Below are 20,460 nucleotides of genomic sequence, written 5' to 3'. Positions count from 1 at the left end.
TCAGAAGCAGGACCAGGAGATCAAGGCCTCCTTTGGGTAAAAACCAAAATGAAACAAAAGCTATACATGTTTTATTTAGTTTGCTGACACAGCTAAGCTCTCTCTAGAAAAGAGTTAAATGAAGCTCTTCTTGTCTTGAGGTGGAATATTCAACTGAGATAGAGCCATGGCACATTCTATGCAGAATTTCTATCCAGACTGTCCGTTTCTGCAGAGTACCGAAAACCCCTCACACAGGCAGAGGGAACCTGCCCTAAATACCGCAGTACTGACGCACAAGACCATAACCCAAATGTCCTTCAGCTGGACGGAGGACAAATGGGCAGCAGGAAGGAATGAACCTCCACCCCCAACCCCGACACATCACAAAGCCAGGCCACCGTGTGCCATGACACCAAATGACAGCCTGAAGAATGTGTCCCCCAAGAGCCAAGTGGTTCTCAACCTCCCTCACGCTGCGACCCTTTATCATAGTCCCTCAAGCTTCACTGCTACCTAACTGTAAATTCGCTGCTGTTGTGAATCGTGATATAAATATCTGATATGCGGGATAGATGGCAGGCGACTCGCAAGGAGACCTCGACCCACAGGTTGAGAACCAACGCTAATCATGTCACCACCCAAAGGCTGGCCACAGTTCATGGGGTGACTTTAAGAGTAGGGAGGGAGGGCTTGAGAGCAGCCTAGGGATCCACCTTCAGGCTGCGTTTAGCTGACTTCCAGAGCCACTCTGGTGTAACGGGAATTAGGGGGCTCTTTGCAAACTCAAATTACGTTATGTGAATATGTTTTTGTTTTAATCCGAAGTGCGGGGTTTTGGTTTGGGCTTTAGTTGGCCACAGCTGACAACTGTCTCACGCAGGGTGTGGTCATTGACAGCTGTTGACGGCCTGGTCTGTCTCTTGAGGCAGGGAGAGGAGCGTGGTCTAGAGTTCTGAGGATATAAATAGGAGAGCCCAGAAAGAAAACGTGCGGCGAGTGGCAGTTTCGAGAGACCAGAGACGGATGGGATGGTGTGGCGGCTTGGGGAGGAGACTGAGTTGCCGTTGATGAAGGCAGGTAGAACCCCCAAAAGAACCCCTCGACCTGAAACAGCCGGGAGAAGTAAAGAGGTCTACACCCCCTCTCCCCACTAACCTCCTCTTACCTAGAGCTGGGGGTTGAAAGGGAGAGGCATTAAGGAACCCCAAATAAAATAAGAGTTTACAAATGAGTGCTACCCTCTGGGGAGAGAGGCGGCTGGCAGAGCGCCTTCTGGTGGGAGGAAGGGTGCTGACAGCACAGTGTCCATGAGCTGATGCGAAGAGAGGCCAAAATGGAAATCACTCTCTATGCAAAACAAATGTGATGTGTGTTTAAATGTGCCCTCGTTCTCGTCGGTCAACTTGCCGGGGTTTGGAATCACCATAGAAACAAACCTCCGGGGATGGATATCCATGAGAGAGCACCTACATCAGGGCAACTGAGGTAGGAACACTCTAATGTGGGCAGCCCTTTCTGTGGCCCGAGGCCCCAGACCCAAGACAATAGATGGCATTAAGGACCAGCAATCATCGTAATTCCTGCTCCTGACTGTGCCTGAAATGTGACCAGAGGCCTCACTCCTGAGCCACACAAACCCTTAAGTGTGATCAGGTTATTCGTCTCAGCGATGAGGCGCCACGTTTTTCTATACTTGCTTTTTAATTTATGTCAGTCTGGTGAACTGATTGTTTTCATCTGCATCTCTGATGACTCAGAATAATGAGCATGCCTTCGGGGATTTTTTTTCCCCTGTATGTTTCAACCAGATCAGAAGCTCCTAGAGGGAGAAACCATCTGCTGCCCCTACCTCTCCTCCATGGAGCTCTGCTCCAAGCTTCCGGAGGCACATCCATCTCCCCAAATACTCCTTGCTAGGAATTCATACTCGGCACGATGTCCTGAATGTTGTGCCCCTTTTGGTCCATCTTAGTGACCCAAGGTGTTCTCCCATCTGTACCCACATCTCCCCCTTGGCTCCCCAGGGGTCTTGCTATAGGCAGTTAGGGATGCATCGCTTTGCCCTTTAGGCAGGCGTTGTGACGTATCCACATGTGTATGCACAGTGCATTGGGTCAGAACCAGCTTCCCCATCAATTCTCTGCAGACCATGATGCCCCGAGCACAAGGACTGCATTACATGTGTCTGGCACCTAACAGGATTGTGTCCATGGTGCCTGGCACAGGTCTGATGCTGCTGCAGTATGGTTATCTGGTGGACATGGAGTACCTTTGGGAATGAGGGTATAGTTCAAACGCCTGTGTTTGATTCTGCAGTACCTGATAAACTGGGTGCGGTGGTTCCTGCCCACAACCCAGCACCAGGGCAGAGGCAAGGAGATCAGAAGTTCAAGGTACTGAGGCCTTATCTAAAAAAGACAATAAAGAGGAGGAGGAGGAGAAAAAAAAAACAAGAAAAAAAGAATAGAAGGAAGGAATCAGAAGAAGAGGAGACACAGAAGAAGAAAGAAAAGGAGAAAGGAAGGAGACGACGGGTTCCCAGGTAGCATCTCACACCTATGCCTGGTCATCGTTCTCACTGGCCTGTTTCTGCACCACTTTGTGCATAGGTTGGAAGAGATGGATGATAAGGACAATCTCTCTGAAGTCTGTGGGTACCTGTTGGAGGAACAGGCATCCAGAAACAGTAACCATCAGCCACGGACTCACACGCAGGGTACAAGAGGACCTGTACCCAGGAGTACCCAAGAGTACCCAGGGCACACTGGCTCAACTCCAACTCCTCCTGAGGTCAAGGGGGAGAGGCATAAAGAGGAGGTGCTCATGGCTCGTCTTCCTTAGCTGTTCCTCCAGACCCACGCACGGTCCCTGTTCTGGAGAGCAGTGGCAGCACAGAGAGGCGGGGCTCAGACTAGAGCCTTTATCTCTTTATTGGCAGCACCCTCCTCGAGCTTCCTTCCAACCTCCTCTCAACTACTTGCCCTTGGATTTGTTCTTTTCTCCGAATTTCTCTTCCAGCGCTTTCTGCAAGTTCATGTTCATAGCATTTTTCCGGTGCCACCGGCCTGCAGGGAGCAGGAGAGGGACTATCACAGGGGGGACAACAGCTTCTTGGGGGGACCAGACCCCAGTGGCTGGAACTCAGGCCTCTTCAAGCCCACCCCCAGGATTCCACCTCCTGCTCTGCATCTTGAAGCCACTCCCCCTCCCCCCCACGGAGGAGAGGGCCACCCCCTCAGCTGTTTGCACCTACCCAGCTCGTCTGTCTTCCTGCCATGCCAGTGTTCTACGTCCCTCACTGACTTCTCAATCACCTCCGGCGTGTAGGAAGCCTTCATGAGGCTCTTTGTCTCCTGGGGTGGGCCTGTCGGACGTCATGAAAAAAAAAATCCCCAAGTCACCAAAGGAGGGCAGTATCTTAGTATCTTCTTCCCCTGTGGGCATGGGCAGTGGGCATGGACAAGAAGGGGTGGGCGGGAACATTCAGCATGGCCTCCATGTTTAACCTCTCCGAGCTTCAGATTTGTGCCTATGTGAGGGGATAAGGTCTCTCTGCCTTGGGAGGATCGAACCTATCTTTCAACTCGGCTTCCCTCCAGGGTTTCTCTGGCTCAAGACTCCAAACGTTTCCAGATTCCTTCCACAGACTAGTTTCAGAGTCCTATGCTCGTCAAAGGGTTCACAACTCTGGCACCAGGCATTGTGTCAATCAGCTTTCCGTTGCTGTGACAAAATGCCTGAGCCCAACCACCAAAAGGGAGCAAAGAAGGTTCATGGTTCCAGAGCTTTCAGTTCAAGTTGTCCAAAAGGGTGTGGGAAGAGGGACACTCAAGTCATGACAAGCCAGGAAGCATGGAAGGCACCACCTGCACCCAGGCCAGATCCCCACCCCCACCCTAATACACCCTTAGTTGATGTCTCTAGAAACTGCCTCCCAGACATACCCAGAGGCACCCTAGGTCAGAGTTTCTACGTGGAGCCCGTACCACCAAACCTGCTTTGCTGCACTGTGTGAGTCAAGGTTTACCAGGAGCTAAGAAAAACTCCAGATGCTTCCCCAGGAACTTGCTCATTGGCTCAGCCCTCCTAGGAAGCACATGAAACTATTGTCCCCATCTCACCGCTGGAGCACAGACTAAGGGAGTCTGCATAAATCCTCACCGCTGCAAAGCCAGAGAGAGCTCGGCTGGCCGGAAGCTCAACCTTTTGACTTTGCCACAGGACGCTGTAGTGGACACAGCACCGAGAGGGAGACAGGAGAGTGAAAACGGCCAGCTGTTGTCCTGAGACTGCTCAGGGAAACCTCATGCCCCCCCTTGAGGATGTGTCTGCTGTGCACCTAAAAATGTCAGCAATAACTACAAAATGAAAAAGAGCTGTGAGAAAGGACCAAAAAAAAAAAAATCTGACTGAGGGAAAATAAGGCTCACGAAAATGTTTAAAAAGCACAAGAAAAGCACAAAGAAAGCATGGCTGGACCCAAATACACCCCAACAGAAATAAAAATTGACTTCACTCACTGGTTAGAGAGAACAGATTGTCAGAGTAAATAACTTCCAGACCTATATTATTTAAAGCCTACTTTTCAAGGATAAGTATGAAAGGATATAAAAAGATACATTAGCTAAATGAACGCAAGCTGGCCCGGCTACATTTATATCAGACAAAACAGCCTCTGAGTCAAAGGCAATGGGAAAGATACAAGTAACAGAGGTTGGCAGTGTGGATCAGCAGGTGAAGGTGCTTGTTTGAATTCAGCCTGTGACCTGAATTCAATCACTGGGGCACATAGGATGAAAGCAGAGATTTGACTCTTGCAAATTATGCTCTGACCCCCACAAACCATGTGTGTGATGTGTGTCCCATACCCTAATACATACATTAAAAAAAAATCTTTAATACGTCTCTCTCTCTCTCTCTCTCTCTCTCTCTCTCTGTGTGTGTGTGTGTGTGTGTGTGTGTGTGTGTGTGTGTGTGTATGTAACTAATTCTCTGAGGTAGCACCACGGTTCTAAGCTTGCTTCATTGCGAGCATCTGAATAGATACGCCAAGGTCAAGAGAGAAATTGATGGGCCTGCTACCATGGGAAGGATTTGGAGGTTCGTCTTTCACTAATTAATAGATCAAGCAGAGAGTGGTAATCAAGACTGACAGGGTTTATGCAGAAGTCATTAACAGGCCTCTCCTCTTAGACAAACACAAAGCCTCCAGCCAAAAGAGGATTTGCAAGCTCGTGAGCAGCTCTGCAAAAGCAGCGTGGGCTGGGCTGTGAAGCAGGTCCCAACAACGTCCAAGGACCTGCAGTTACTGCATAGTGCATTCTCTGCAGATGAGGCCACCAAGCCAGGAACCGCTCTGAAAAAGCAAATGTGCAAGCTCGGTCTCTACAGACAGCTAGTAAGGTTCACGGAACAGAGTGAACTGAGGTTTGGTCCGAAGCCTGAAGCCCTGGTGACAGTCAGGGATCAAAGCCAGCTTCGACACAGAAGCCTCTGGACAGACTTGAAAGCAGGCTCTGTAAATGGTCAGGTTTGGGGGTGGAGGGGACGGCCAGGTTTAAAAGGATTACTTTGGCTTTTTAGATTCCCCAAGGCAGAGACCATGCCCTGCTTCCCGCCTTTAAGAATAAATCTAATTAGATGGGATTTAGAGCTTGCTTCAGGGCTGCCTTGGAGTCTAGAGGAAACCGCCACAGAACACACTCGGATCGGAGCACGCATGGGCCAGCTGTACCCCCAGATCAGGGAACCCCATGTTTCTCTAAACCAGCCACAGGCAGTAGGGGGGGTATAACCCCAGGGCCCTGATGAGTCTTACCCCCAGGCTTCCAGAGAGTGGGTGGGCAGGCACCGACCAGAGAAACACTGAGAATGTCCCCCCAAAGATTAAACAGCAGGGATGGGGACATGGGGGACAGCAGGACATGCTGCCGTGCTGGTGTCAAAAAATCAGTGAGTGCAGTGGTTTAGGTGATCCCCCTTTCCTCTTCATGAAGGCTGGCCCTGCTGGCTGAAGCTAGCTGGCTGGGTCTAGCCAAAGCCAGACCCAGACCCAGGCGCTTTCCCTCGCTCTGGAGCCTCCACCTGTGGTAGCTTACACAATTCCAGGCCACCCTGTCACCCTGGTGTGTGTGCATGTGTGCGCGCATGCGTGTGTGTGTGTGTGTGTGTGTGTGTGTGTGTGTGCATGCGTGTGTGTGGTGTATATGTTCACATGTGTCTCTGTGTGTATATACTTGTAGGGGGGTTTGCACATGTGTTTGTGCACACTTGGAGGACAAGGAGCTATCTTGGTTCTCACTTCTCCAATATCGTTCACCTTGTTTTTTGTTTTGTTTTTGAGGCAGTATCTCTCACTGGCCTGGAAGCTTGCCAAAAAAACAAGACAAAACAAAAACCAAAGCAAGCCTGGTTTACTATGAGAAAATCGGTTCATATGATTTACTACATTCCTAGACAAATGAGAAAAGAAGCCAGTGACACAAGCGGTTAACAAACTCAAGGTCTAGTCAGAATTTGCAGGAGGGGGAAAGCAGACTAGGGGGAAAGCAGACTAGGAATAGCGGGGCCCTCCTAAACCCAATAAAAAAAAATCTCCAAAATTCTCTTACTAGTAAGTGAGGCGGAGTAGCAGAGACCCATAATCCCAGCTACTTGGGAACCTCAAACAGGAAGATCATAAGTTCAATGTCCACCTGGGTGAGAGTGAACACAGGGCCAGCTGGAGTAATTTAGTATCCATGAAGCCACTTCTCAGCCTCCAGTAACGAGTTTATATATACAGAAAGATGACAGATAAATAGATAGAAATATATTGATATAGTTATGAATGTGTATGGCCAGCTGACTATATTATTATTCAAAAAGGTTCCAAAGGATCCATAATTATTGGACTACGTGAGTTTCTAGATATGATTAATATACAAAAATAAAGCTGACTGTGAGCTGGCAATACAGCTCCATGGGGGATTATTCACCTAGCTGGGGTTTGGTTCCCCAGCACTACAAATAGGAAAGGAAAGAGATCAACAAGCAAATGAATGAAATGGCTCTTGCATAGACCAGTAGCAAAAGTATAAAATTTAGTATCTCACTTATTTTTTTTTTAATTTGAACCTGGGGCCTCAAACATGCTGAGTGAATGCTTTGCCACTTAGCCACACCCCAAGCCCCAGGAAATAACATTTTAAAAAGATATCATCCACAATAGAGAGGGTGGTTTATGCCCCAAGCAGTTGAGGAGCTGAGGTAAGAGGGTCACTCTGAGTTCAGGGCCAGCTAAGGCTACTTACTCTTCCTCAGAACAAAGACAAAGGGGGGAAAAAAACCCATTTGCAATGAATGCCAAAATGAGATCTTCGTCCTGGAAATTATGAAATACTGAAGGAAGATCCTGACGGAAGCAGCTGTGTAGAATACCGATAAATTGGAAAATGAATTAGTGCCACATTGCAATTGCTCCTTGTTCACAGAGTCAATGTGCTCTAATGAAAAAACCCAAAGAGGGTTTTTTCTGAAAACTGTCCAAGTGACCCTAAAACTGAATGGTGTGTGTTCTCAGGGGCCTCAACAGCTCAGTGACCACAGCTGAGTCCACATCCTCATGGGTGGATAGAGACGGAACCCAGGGCCCCTTGCGCTCGGAAACCTGAGGGCACACCTGCGGGCCCCTGGGGGATGATGGGAAAAGATCGATACTCCACACAGAGGGATTAGAAAAGAATCCTTCTCAGAGCAGGCCGAAGCAGACCTGAGGTGGAGTGAGGGCTTAAAGCAAGCCTGAGAACGCAGAGAGGATCACACCCGCCAGTGACTCAGCATATCCTGCGCACCGCCTCGCTCCTTCTGGAAGGTCCCGGCTCCACAACCAGGAAGCTCTTCTGCGGGCTGCTCAGGTCTTTTGAAATCAGCCATGACCCTGCTCTCACACCCAAGTCTACTCCTTAGCCTGCTCCACCCTTACACAAATGCCCAGATTCCTGTGCCTGGGGCTGTGTGACCAGATGTGCCCTCCAGATGTGCAGTGCACCCGACATGCCTCCCAATGGCCCAGTGTCAAATGCTTAGTCCGAAGTTTGGCACCATTGGAAGATGGTGTTTCCACCAAGGTGGAGTCTACTGGGAGACTTCGGGTCACGGGATGGGGAAGGGGAGCCCCCATGGGATAAAAGGACCTTGGCTTCTTTTCCTTTATCTTCACTTCTCAATCATGAGGCGTGTTCCATCACACACTCCCTGCCGGTGGCTTTCTGCCTCACCAAAGCCACCAAAGGGCAAGAGGCCAATTGATCACAGCCTAGGCGACGTTCAAAACCTGGAGCCACAATAAAGCTTTCCTCTGTTTTGTTTTCATTTGTTTTTGCTTGTCACCAAGGCTAACCTGGAACTCACTAGGCAGTCCAGGCTGTCTTCAAACTCACCGTAATCCTCCTGCCTCTGCCTGCTGAGTACTGATAACAGGCGTGTACCACACCTAATTAGCCTTTTTTATTGTGTTATTTTATTTTATTTTTATTTTCTCAAGACAGGGTTTGTCTGTCTAGCCTTGGCTGTTCTGGACTCGATTTCTAGACCAGGCTAGCTACAAACTCACAGAGATCCACCTGCCTCTGCCTCTCTGGGTGCTGGAATCGCAGGTGTGCCCCACCACACCATAGTCTTTTTAAAAGTTTATTATCTTGGGCATTTCTGTTACAATAACAAAAGGCTAACAAACACCCCAGACCACCGTCATGGGTCCCTCCTGGATGCCTACAGTTCTTTCTTTCCACTGTCACTGTGTCTGCCCTGCAGAACCACCCCCACACACACACCGTGTCCTTCTCCACATGGCACTGGAGAAACCATTTATTCAAGCTGAACAATTCCATTCCCCTGTCTCCCACGCTAGCTTAGCATCCAACTCCACCCTGGGGGGAAAAAAAAACTTTCTAGGATCCATGACCCAGACTGTTCCTGCTATCTGGCTTCTTTCCGCTGCCCAGATGCGGCCGCACCTCACCAACTCCCATCAGCGAGTGCCAAGGTGAATCCCAGTTGTGTGGACCTTGACACGGACACTGACAGTCACGTGCTTAGGGTGCTGCCAGCCAAAGCCCTCATTCTGGTGGCAATCTCCGAGCACAGGCTGCTCCCACCTAGTTTTCAGTTGTCATTTATATGCCAGTCAGTCCAGGAAAGTCCAACAATGGACCCTTGTGTGCCTGGCCTTGTGAGCTGGCAGAAGCTGGTTCCTGCTCACCCCTTGGCACACTTCCACTGCCCGGGCTGGGTGAGGGGGACATGGATTCTTAAGAACAGTACTCTTTATATGCATGCACACATTTTACAATGTAGGTAAGAACTCCCTGGTGTCCAGTGTCAAAGAGAAAAAGCAGAATCCCAAGCTCCAAAAGAGACGATTTGATCTGACTTAGCCTCCTTCCCTCCCTCCTTCCCTCCCCCCTCAGCGCCACCCCTTCCTCAGGCTCAAAGAAAAACCCAGAAAGGCTTCTTTCTAATACGCATCTGGTTCCTTGGGTGACAGGGACCTAAGCCAGGGAAAAAAGGTCTGCTAGGCCCTGGGAGCACTGAAGGAGGCTGGAGGGAGGATGGAGGACCCTTGACAGTGAAAGATTGCAGAGAGGAGCTCCTGAATGCTCACTATGTGCCCCAGTCCCCCTCCCCTGCAATGGACAGAAGCCCCGGGGATCCTGTTACCCCAGGGACCACCACTGTAGTCCTGCTTCTCATCACATGACTGAGGGGTCTCAAGCTCTTGGCTGCGAGCCCAGCTGTGACATGAAGCTCATCGCACTCCTGATCCAAACAGGACCAAACAAGGCCAAGTCATCCTTCTAGAAATGGCACCCCTCCAACCCACTCTGTCCTTCTCCCAAGGTGGTGTCAACACCAGACTCCGGAAAAGAAAAACAAAAAAACAATAACCTGTCACCTTCCTGTCCTGGAATCCTGCCCATGGCAAAAGGGCCACACTGTCTTTATCAACCCAGTTGCACAAGGAAAGGGCAGAGGTTCAGAGAGGTCACAGTTCCTTGTTCAGTCATCCCCAGTTAGTGAGTGGCCAAGCTAACCTTTGAACCCAAGAAAGCTGCTATTGTCACTGTCACCAAAGGTGTCAGAGGTCAGGGGTACCTTGGCCTCCTGCTTGCAGACTAGGGAACCATCGGTGTCTGGTGTGGGCAGGCCTCACTGCTAAGTGGGTGATGTCTCCTGCCCAGTGAAAGCACACCTGCCGGGGACTAGGTGGCCCCAGTGCTCCCCTAGGACATGGCAGCATGAAGGATGCCTTGGGTGCTTGTAAAGTGAATGTCTGTAGGGCTGTGCCTTTGGGCCTTGAGGTTCAGGTGAGGTAGACACTCCAAAGGCCTTCAGTGCCCAGTGTCCTCCCCAGGAGGACACCCATGCTCACAACCCCCTCCTTGCCTGTTAAACCTGACCTTGAAACAAGTTGGACCTCATGTGGTAGCCCAGGTCATAGTAGTCTGAGAAGATGGAGGAGATCTGCATGGGAGTCTGGGTCCTGCTGGGCCATGAGCTGGATCTCTTCTGGCCCTCAAAGATTTCACCGACGGCCCTTCGAGCCTGGTGAGGGAGACAAGGACAAGAGGCAAGTGATGAAAAGGTAAGTGTGTGTCCTCTCCCTCCTACCCTGCCTTCCCACTGCATGCTGTAGCCCCCAAGGCAAGCTCTACACCTCCCCCCAGTCCATTTCCTCCTGCCAGTGGTCAAAGACTTGAGAAACAGCAGTGACCCTCCACACTACACAGCTCCTACTGTGTACGCGCCATTGGGAAGAGGGTCTTCCGAGGCTGAGCCTGTCCCCACAGAAATGAGTAAACGGGCCAGACTTCCCCAGTTCACACAGCTGAGAAACTCCGGGGCCCCAACTTGCTGCCTACTAGCCAAGGCATCCCACAAGCAAAATTTCTTCCTTTACACCGAGACCAATGTCTTCCTCAGACCAAGAAGGAAAACGAGGCCCACAAGGTCAAGCCTGGGCCCGTGAGTCAGGAAACCTGTGGCTCTTGACTTTGGTGGGTCTTGAAATCCTCTAGGCCTCAGTTTCCCTACCTGTAAAACACGGGTGGAGGGGAGACCTGAGAGCCTTTAAAACTCAGGCATTTGCCACTCCATTGCCATCTGGGCACCTGTGCCCTAAAAACGGAGATGCAGAGGGCAATGATGGCTAAATAGAAATGGTATCTTCCAAAGTCTGAGAGCTGTGATGAGCGACCATACCCATCTTAAATGGGTATGTGACACAGCTCTGGGGTTTCTTATGGGTGGGTCTGTTCCATCTTGAAATGACAAATGAAGGCAAGCCTGGAAAAGCCCTGACCCTCATTCTTTTAATGGATCTACTGGCCTTGTGGCTGTGAGCAGATCACACACAACACCTCTCTCCTTGTCCCAGTCACCCTCTGTTTAAATGGAAGCATTAAACCTCTGCCCCTGCTGACCACACAAGGCAGCCGCTTGTACAAAGGTTGACAGGAGACATGGTTCAGTGGTTAAGATCACTGGCTGCCCTTCCAGAGGACCCAGGTTCAATTCCCAGCACCACATGGTGGCTCACAACCATCTATAACGAGACCTAATGCCCTCTTCTGTCATGCAAGCACACATGCAAATAGAACACCCATAAACATAAATAAATAAATCTTTTTCTTAAATGTCGCACAGTACCAGAGAAGGAGGGGAGCTTATCCTTTGACTAAAAATGGCAGGTGAATCCAGCTGTGAAGTAACAGCTTGTCTAGAAGTAGGTGGGAAAGGGTGCCAAGATTGATTAGTCATGTCTGCCCTGAGCAGTGCTGTGGTATGCGTGCCATGGATTTAGCAGACTGACCAGTCTGGGTGCTCCCTTTTGCAGATCTAGAGACTGAAGGCCAGAGGCAGAAAGCAGCTTCAATAGAGTCATCTGGCCTGCAGAAGTAGAGCCACAACCCAAAGCAGGATCTCTGATAGCCACTAAGTGCAGACTCTCCCCAGATGCTGACCCCCTTAGGAGATGTGTCCAGACTGGAAATGTCTAGTGCAAACAGCCGACTTACAGTTGCAAACTCAGAGGCAGCCAGAGCTCTGGAACCCGCCAGCCCTTTGGGGAGATCCTCACCCCACACGGCTGGGTATACGTGGTTAACCTTGGACTTCCTGTGAAGTGGAGGTAATGCCTCTTTCCTCATAGCTGTCACACACACGCAATGCCAAATGGGTAGCGGGTCCCAGTAAACTTTCTAACAGTATAGGGACCATTTCCAGGAATGGGCTTCAAACCCTCGTTGAAAGCCTCCAAGATGATCAACCCTCTTCTGCCCTTGGCCTCTCGAGCCCCGGCTCTGTCACCTGTTCCTCGGAGATCAGATGGTCCACCACATCGCTCCCAAACTTGTGGCGGATGTTTTCGGGAATGACGCTGTCCTTTGAACTCATAGGCACTTCCCTCTGCTCTGCGGCCCTGGAGTCCCGGCCTTCCTCCCCCAGAACTCCCTCTCTCAAGCTGGATCTGGATGCCCGCTTCTTCAGGTCCTCAGGCTGGGGGGTCATGACTAGAGAAGTCCTGCTGGTAGCAGCTGGTGGTGGAGGCGGGATCTCCAGGTGGCCCTGGCCTTCAGGGTTCTGCGAGGGCCCTGGATGCTGCTTAAATTTGGAGCTGTCCAAGGAGCTATGGGCAGCCCCCGGGGACTCCATGTCCTGCTGGCCCTCTTTGTTGTTCGGGGGGGTCTTTGTCAAAGTGGTTGTACCTAAGCAGGGGGAAAGAGGAGTGCAGGAAAGGTGACAGAGGGCCCGGTGGGAGGGAAAGTAGACAGGAACCAGAGAGATGACAGAGACAGACAAGTAGGTGGAACAGAGAAATCACAGGATCCCCAGGCAAGGTGAAGAAGGGGAGAGGAGGGGACAGAGGGAGGTCAGTGGGAAGACCTTCACAGGACAGGGTTGTCCCCATAAGGCTAGGACCAAAGGGGCTGTGACCCAGGTTTGTGCAGCCTTCGTTAGGCCTAACTGCATGGCCTTGAGCAAGAGAGGCCACCTCTCTGGGCTTTAGTGTCCCCCTGGCTCACTTTGGTTAGTTCCCTTCCTCACTATACTTGCCACCCCCAGCTAACCGGGGGGGGGGGGATGGTAATGTTCCCAGAGCTGAACTGGCTCAGACACACCTGCCTAAGACTCTTTTCCCCTATCAAGCCTGCCATCTTTTGTCCCCAGTAGCCAGAGGCATAGATGCATACTCCTCTCTGCCACCAACCCCAACCCATACATCATCCTGAGCAGGGTTCAGTCAGGCCTGATGCACCCCTAACCCAGCCTCTGCACTTGGATGCATAGAAGGGTTCTCCATAACAACCCAATCTTAACCCAAAGAAGCTGGTGACCAGGACCACGTTAAGTCAGAGCTTCCAGGCCTGGAAGATAGAAGGCTCAAGCAGCTCTTTCCTCCACTTTTCTTCTGTGCTCAGTGTCTTGGGTCAGTTAGGCCATGCCATCCGGAGGCCTCAAGCAGGACTGAGGGAGATGAGGAGGTGAGACCCTCCCCCGACCCCCACTTCAAGAAGCTAGTCTGTGCTGACAGTGTTCCCATCTTCCCATCTTACCTTGTCGGGGACCCAGCTCCATGGACTCTGGCTCTGGGGCCCGCAATTTCCGGGCTTGTCCCTGTAGACAAAGGAATGCACACCAAATGGTCTCAGGTGACAGCCTCCATAAAGGATGACAGCTGAGAACCAGGGAGGCCCCAGCGACCCAGCCAGCCCTGATCAGGCACTCTGTGCTGCAGCCAGCCGCCAGTGCCACCTGCCATGCACCAGCTGTTCCTGGCTAGCCAAGGCCTCCCCACCTGGGCTTCTGTGGCCTTTCTCACATAGCCATGTCGCTGAGATTCTTTCACTCCTTCCTAATCTCCTCCTCCTCTCTTCCACCAGCTCCAGGCTGTGGGGACTTTACCTCAGCCCCCTTTCCCACCCCCATCTAAAAGTTCTATTTCTTTCTCCAAATAGAAAGCTGCTATTTGAAGAGGCACGGGCTTCTGTGTTGACCCTGCCGCTTGGCTCTTCACAGATGCTTGGATGAAGGGTCTGTGCTCCTGAGCTGCCTCTGTTCCTTCCACATGGCCCCCACACAGGACAACTAAAACATGGCAGCTTGGGGCGAGGGGAACATAAAACCCAGGACCTCACGAATGCCTGGTCAAGCCTCACCCCAAGCCCATTTTACCCTTGGGTTGTTCACTGAAGAAGAAAGTTCACTAGGAGAGCCTAGAAAGGGACCCAGGACCCAAGGGCATCAGCTCTGCATCCTGCAGCTTTTGTACCGTTTCTCCTAAGGGATCATTTCCTTATTTATATTCCCTTATTTAAAGCACATGTGAAGTTTTCCCCAAGTTTCTACAAATGTAGTAATGTCAATGCAATAAAGCCAGGTCTGACACACAAGCATCTTTAAAATAAGAGAGGCGCAGAATAGAAGCACCAAGTCTGAGCTGGAAGAGTGTCCTAGTTTCACTTCCGTTGCTATGACAAAACACCCTGTCAAAAGCAATTAGGGGAGAGAGGGTTTCTCTTAGCGCACAATTCCACCTTACAGTCCACCCTAGCAGGGGAAATTAAAATTGGCAGAAACTTAAAACAGCTACTCACATCCTACCCACAGGTAAGAGCAGAGAAAAGTAAAATGCACACGTGCTGACGCCTCAGCTCACGTTCCCCACTGTTAAACAGTCCAGAACCCAAGCCCAGGGAATGGTGCCGCCCACAGTGGTCTGGGTCCTCCCACTTCAATCAACTTTAACAAGACAGCCTCCCACAGACACACCCAAAGGCCAACCTAAACTAAAGAATCTCTCAGTGAGATTATTGGCGTGGGGGAGAGAGGGGGAGAGAGAGAGAGAGAGAGAGAGAGAGAGAGAGAGAGAGAGAGAATGAGAGACTGGTCCGAGGTCATCCAGCAAGCTGAATTGCTGCTAAGCTCAAACTGGGTAGGAACCAGACCAGTTTTACTCCCTTGAAAGGTTGTTAGTCAAAATGCCCTGTTACTTTGGACTAAATTACCTGGGGTCCGCCCAGCTCAGTTGGAGAATGATTGCCTAGAATGCATGAGGCCCTGCCTGGGTCTAACCTCAGCACCACAAAGTGAAAGTGGTCATTTGATAACTGTGCATTGTCTGTTATGACTCCTGGTGAACCCTACCCAGAGTGCTCACAGGCTGGCTAGTCCTTGAGTACGGACTGGACCCGGCAACCTGTTTCTTAATCAAAATGATGTGATGAGAAGCGGTGCAATTGCTTCCTGGATCAGATTCACGGCATTTGCCTTACTTGCACTCTCCCTGGCCCCCTTCAGTTGGCTCACTCTGACCTGCCATGCGTGAAGCCATCCCATGCGGAAGCCACGTGGAGGAGAATGAGGCAGCCTCCAGCCAGCAGTTCATGAGGAGCAATAGGCCCCAGGTCCCAGCATCCCCAAAGAACCAGGAGAGCCCTGTCCCTGGGAAGAACCTGGAACTGGATCCTCCTCCAGCTGAATGTGAGAATTTGGCCACAGGCCCTGACCCACGTGTAGCAGGCTATGGCCGTCAGCGCCCCTGCATTGTCTCTCCCTGCCGCTCACTTTCCAGGCCTATGCTCTGGCTTGTTCTCTTGAACTGATTCTAAGAAGTAGCCAGAAGCCAGGATCAGTGGCGCACACGTGTAATCCCAGCACTCGGGGAGGCAGAGGCAGGCAGATCTCTGTGAGTTTAAGGCCAGACTGGTCCACAAAGTGAGTCCAAGACAGTCAAGGCTACACAAAGAAACCCTGTCTCAAAAAAAGAAAACACACACACACATACACAAAGGAGCCAGAAAACTGGCCTACTTTAATCTCCCTGCCCTCAGACAAGAGGATACCACCGCCAAAAGAACCACCTCCTCCCTCCTTCCGGTGTGAGGCTGGGCCCCTCAGCGAGGCTTTCTGAATGCAGGCAGTAGCTGGACAGACCAGCACCTCCCTTTTTCCTGAAGCCGTGAAAAATGCTTACATTACCTTACGTGTCTGACTTGGAAGTCACTCAATAGACCCACATTTTCAACATCCTCCACACATCTCTTGGGCACCAATTCTTCCACATGAGACTATAATTTGGGTCTCTGTAGCCATAGCAACCGAAAGCCAAACTTTTGAGACTTCCGAAAACTTGAAGCCACTGTGCTCTCTTGAGTCTCAGTCTCAAGCAGGAATCAAGAAATGAACGATGCTGTCAGGGGCACAGTGGGCAGTGAGGCTCCCTCAGGAGACTTAGAGGAAGAAGTGCCTTGGTATTCAGTGGCAGAAACTCAGGGGCACTGTGGCCTGTGTCAGTGATGTGGAAGGAGACGGTGAGGCTGCAAACTGAAGGATGGGATAGAGAAGCCAGCCACACCTGGACTCAGCATGCAAGCTTCTGGCTGCTTGGAGCTAGGTCTGGGGCTTTGAAAATTCTCATCCTGGGGCCAGCAAACTGGCTCAAGCAAAAGGTGCCTGCCAACAAACTTGGTGACCTGAGTTCAATCCCTGAGACCCCACATTATGGAAGAAGTGAACTGACCCCCGCCCATTGTCCTGACTTCCTCATGTGTACCTTAATGCACATGTACACGCACACATGTCTGTGCGTGTGTGACACAATAATAAAATTGCTTTTAAAGAAAAATATTCTCTTTTCCACATGCCAAAAGAACTAGGAAATGGTTCCCGGAGCTGGGGAGACAGTATGGTTGATAGCATGCTTGCTGTGGAAGCATGAGGGGCTGAGTTCCTCCCCAGAACCTGTGTAAAATGCCAGGAATGCTGCCACATGGTCGTAATCCCAGAGTTAGGGAGGTGGAGATAGGAGCAGCCTTCTCTAGCCCATCAGCCTAGTCTCACTGGTGAGCTACCAGCCAGTGAAAAAAAGCAAGGCGGACAGCATCTGAGAAAGACACCTGGAGGCTGACCTCTGGCCTCCACACATAGACGCACAGATATGCACACACACAAACACACACACACAAGCACACATGAACATGCATGCAACATACATGAAAATCAGGCACACACTTACACGCTTGCACACACATACTGATATACATATAAGCATGCACACAACATACTCACATGAAAGTCAGGCACACACTCACACACAAGGAAACACTCAGAATGGTTTCAGGCAAAGGCCAACAGCAGGATATACAATCTGTTAACACTGTGGGAAAATTGAGAGACCAGGACACTTCTCAGCCACACAGAGGACTGCCGGATTCTGGGGTGATTTGTTACACAGCAAGAACTGACTGCTACAGCTCCTATTAGCACGCAGTGGTGGTTTGAATAGGAATGGCCTCCCTCGGCTCATATACTTGAATGCTTGGTCATTAGGGAGGGGTGCTACTTGATGGGAATTAGGAGGTGTGGCCTTGTTGGAGGAAGTGTCTCACCGGAGGTGAGCTTTGTGGTTTCAGAAGCCCAAGCCAGGCCCAATCTCTTTCTCTCTTCCCGCTGCCTGCAGATCCAGATGTAGAACTCTTAGCTACTCTCCAGCACCATGTCTGCCTGCGTGCCACCATGCTTCCTGCCAGGATGACAGTGGACTAGACCTCTCCAGTGTAAGCCAGCCCCAGTTAAATGCTTTCCCTTACAGGACTTGCCGCCGTCGCAGTGTCTCTCCACAGCAATAGAACATGGACTAAGACAAACTCCCATGACCAGCAGATTAGTGTGTCTTCAGAAGGACCCACAGTGGTGTTCAGAGTCTGTGAACCTACCCTCTGACACGGTGGAGAAGATGGAGAGGAGGAAGCGTTAGGGGTGGAGCTAAACAGGAAAACGAGTGTCTAGCATGTGATAGACCCTGTCCTCCATCTTGAAGTCAATGGAAGTAAAAATCAGTACTTTCAAATTAGCTTTCTTATCTTAGGTGCTGCCTACCCCCCGCCCTGTTCCCCAACCTGATATGCTCCCCCCATAGCTACTCCTTACCCTAGAGGTACAGCCAGTTAGATCAGCCCTCACCGGCTGTCACAGAAGGTGGGCTCACAGCCAGCCACTGACCTGGAGAGGGAAGTCCTGAGAGGTGTTGGCCAAGGATGGCAGGAAGATGCGTGCGGCTGCAGCCTGGGCACCTGGCACTCACAAGCAGCTCTGCATGGGAAGAAGGCAAATGAAACCCCAGGTGGCAGTGGAGTCCCAGCCACCTCACAGATCTCTACCTCACCTCCCCAGATGAACCACTCTGGAGGGTCAGACAGAGTAGCACTGCTAACCAAGAGGACCAGTGGGTTACTAAGGAGCAGCCTTCCGAGCTGTTGATTGGAGTTGGCATGGTGACGCGGTACGCTCGCCTTTGTTACCTCAGAGGCTGATAGGCTCTCAGCCTATGAGGGTGAGGGGCCAAGACTGAGGGGACAGGAGACACTCTCTGTGTGTCACTCTCTGACCCATCCTCACAGAAATGTTCATTGAGTAGCCGCTAAGGCCGGGCTGTGTGTGGGTCATGTTCACAGGGCTCAGATCAAGCACAAAGGGCACTCTTGGCAGGGCAAGGAAAAAGTAGACAGTATAGCCAACTCTATCTAGGGGAAGGGGAGCAGAAGAGCCATCTGGGCTGGATCTTGAAGTATGCATAGGAGCTCACTGGTTTAGAAGAGGCAGAACGTGGGAGGTGTTTAAGAGCACAAATATGATTCAAAGTAGTGAACCCCCGGTACCCGAGCCGGATGTTGGAAATCAGGGAATAAAATTAAAGCATGGCTGTGAGAATCAGGGTCCTCTCCACCTCGAACTACAGGGCTGGCTGCCGATGAGCTCAGTAAAGTTGTGACTTCTGCATAGTGGCGCAGAGGCGGAAGCATGGGTACGGGCACTAGCTCTGCTGCCCAGCAGGCACAGGGTAGAGGTGAGCACCTTGCAGCATCTCCCCAGAAAGGAGAGAGAAAGGGTTGGCTAAATCTGAGGTCCAACCTATGCCAGATGACGTCACCTACCTGTTCAGAACCTTCCCGTCGCATCCCATCTTAACCAGGGTAAAAGCCAATGCGCTCCTCTTGACCTGCAGAGTCCTACCTAATGTGCTCCCTTTCCTCTGCTATGGGTCCTTCCACTCCGCTTATGCGCCCAGGGCCCCAGCTGTGCACAGCTGCCTCACGGCCTATGTATTAGTCATCCCTTCCAAGCTTCCTTCTTTCCCCAGCTGTCTTCAGGGCCAGCAGGACATCAGCTGCAGGATGGAGCAACGGAAGAGGGAGGAACTCAAGGATACTTGTTCTTCATCCCCAAAGATGCTTGGGTCCGTCTGGCTTCCCGAGAGAGGGTAAGCTGACATTAGGAGGGGAAGGCGACAGAGTCGAGGTCTAGCCTGCAGCCTCAGAGCCCCTCCCCAGCAGCTCATGGGGTCCCTTTCACCCCAACACTGGGGTGGGCTTTCTCCCTAGCAAACATGGTGTTAGCCCTGCAGGACCCCTCTTTCCCTCTGGAAGGCTGGGCATGAGAGAGCCAGGGTCTCCAGTGGACGGGACCTAGACTTCACCCTACAGCCTCAGAACTTGTTTTTGGAAAACTCAGAACAATCCTTCTCCTCGTCAGGGAGTCCTCAGCCATGGTGGCTTCCTGCTGCCACCTATCAGGCCCCCCTCCATGACCTGCCCTACACCCCCCCCATCATCCCCAGAGTTCTGTTCAGAACCAGCAAGGGAGTCAAGGCCACCTTCCGAGCAGGTGATGTTTCTTTGGGTGGCCTTTGGAAAGCTGTTTCTCTCTCCCTCCCCACTCTCGGGGCATGGGGAGTAAAGCAGAGGGCTCAGGGCTGGGTTAGTCTTGGTTGGCTTCATCTGTCTCGGCCTTCCTCATTCTCCTTCTGACAGCTTCCCAGGTAGGTCCCAGCATCCTCTACGGCATAACATGCCTGACTAGTGTTATATGACTGTCACCTCACAATGGGAACATTCCCCTCCAAGAGTGTTGGGGGAGGCGGTCTCAAAAGGCAAATAGAGGTCACATGTCTGGCAAAACAAAAACTTGAAAGATCCCTGAGGCCTCTCCATAGCAGTCTAACAAGGAGTCAGAAGTGCTGGGGGAGAGCGCTCAGGCCAGCAGAGCTGAAGATTTTCTTAGCCTGTGGAGCTGTCTGCAAGCTGTGCAGAGCTCCAGGGACACAGCTCCCGTGAATTGTCACCCGTGTTTGGGGTGGGCTTCAGTGATACAGCTTGCTTCTGACCTATCCCTTCTAAGTGGCCCCTCACCCACGCTCCCGTGAGTAACCCCAATAAAAACTCCTTGGTTGGACAAGTTGGACACTGGTGCAATCGCTACTTTGGTCTTTCATGGGTTCTCTTTCTGGGGTGAGTAGCCGTGTGTGGCCTATCTTCTCAGGAAAAGCCATGCCATGTGACACAAGAGAGGGCAGGACCAAGCGCGGCAATGGTGTCCTCTGTGTGACCTTCCAGGGGCTGAAGGTTGATGGAGGCAGGGGTCCAGTGTCTATCCAGGGCA

At 51.3% G+C, this 20,460-nt stretch overlaps 1 protein-coding gene across 1 annotated transcript; it reads right to left on the bottom strand.

The window, feature by feature from the left end:
• Positions 1-2,426: 2,426 nt before the first annotated feature.
• Positions 2,427-20,339, bottom strand: Cimip4 (ciliary microtubule inner protein 4). Its single transcript, XM_021636708.2, has 7 exons — positions 18,957-20,339; positions 18,025-18,114; positions 13,578-13,638; positions 12,331-12,728; positions 10,422-10,566; positions 3,236-3,346; positions 2,427-3,047 (listed from the first exon to the last, which is right to left on the bottom strand). The coding sequence occupies exons 3-7, from the start codon at positions 13,597-13,599 to the stop codon at positions 2,956-2,958; spliced, it is 768 nt and encodes a 255-aa protein (XP_021492383.1). The 5' UTR covers positions 13,600-13,638; positions 18,025-18,114; positions 18,957-20,339; the 3' UTR covers positions 2,427-2,955.
• Positions 20,340-20,460: the final 121 nt, after the last annotated feature.

Source organism: Meriones unguiculatus, chromosome 8 (genome assembly GCF_030254825.1).
Source record: "Meriones unguiculatus strain TT.TT164.6M chromosome 8, Bangor_MerUng_6.1, whole genome shotgun sequence".
NCBI classification, from domain to species: domain Eukaryota; kingdom Metazoa; phylum Chordata; class Mammalia; order Rodentia; family Muridae; genus Meriones; species Meriones unguiculatus.
This window is presented reverse-complemented; position numbering and strand designations above follow the sequence as displayed.

Coding starts and splice junctions, on each gene's coding strand:
- Cimip4 (XM_021636708.2), bottom strand. CDS start 13,599: ATGGAGCTGGGTCCCCGACAAG. Junction 12,729..13,577: donor GGAGCTGGGTCCCCGACAAG/GTAAGATGGGAA, acceptor CCCCCTGCTTAG/GTACAACCACTTTGACAAAG. Junction 3,048..3,235: donor CAGGAAGACAGACGAGCTGG/GTAGGTGCAAAC, acceptor TGCTCCCTGCAG/GCCGGTGGCACCGGAAAAAT.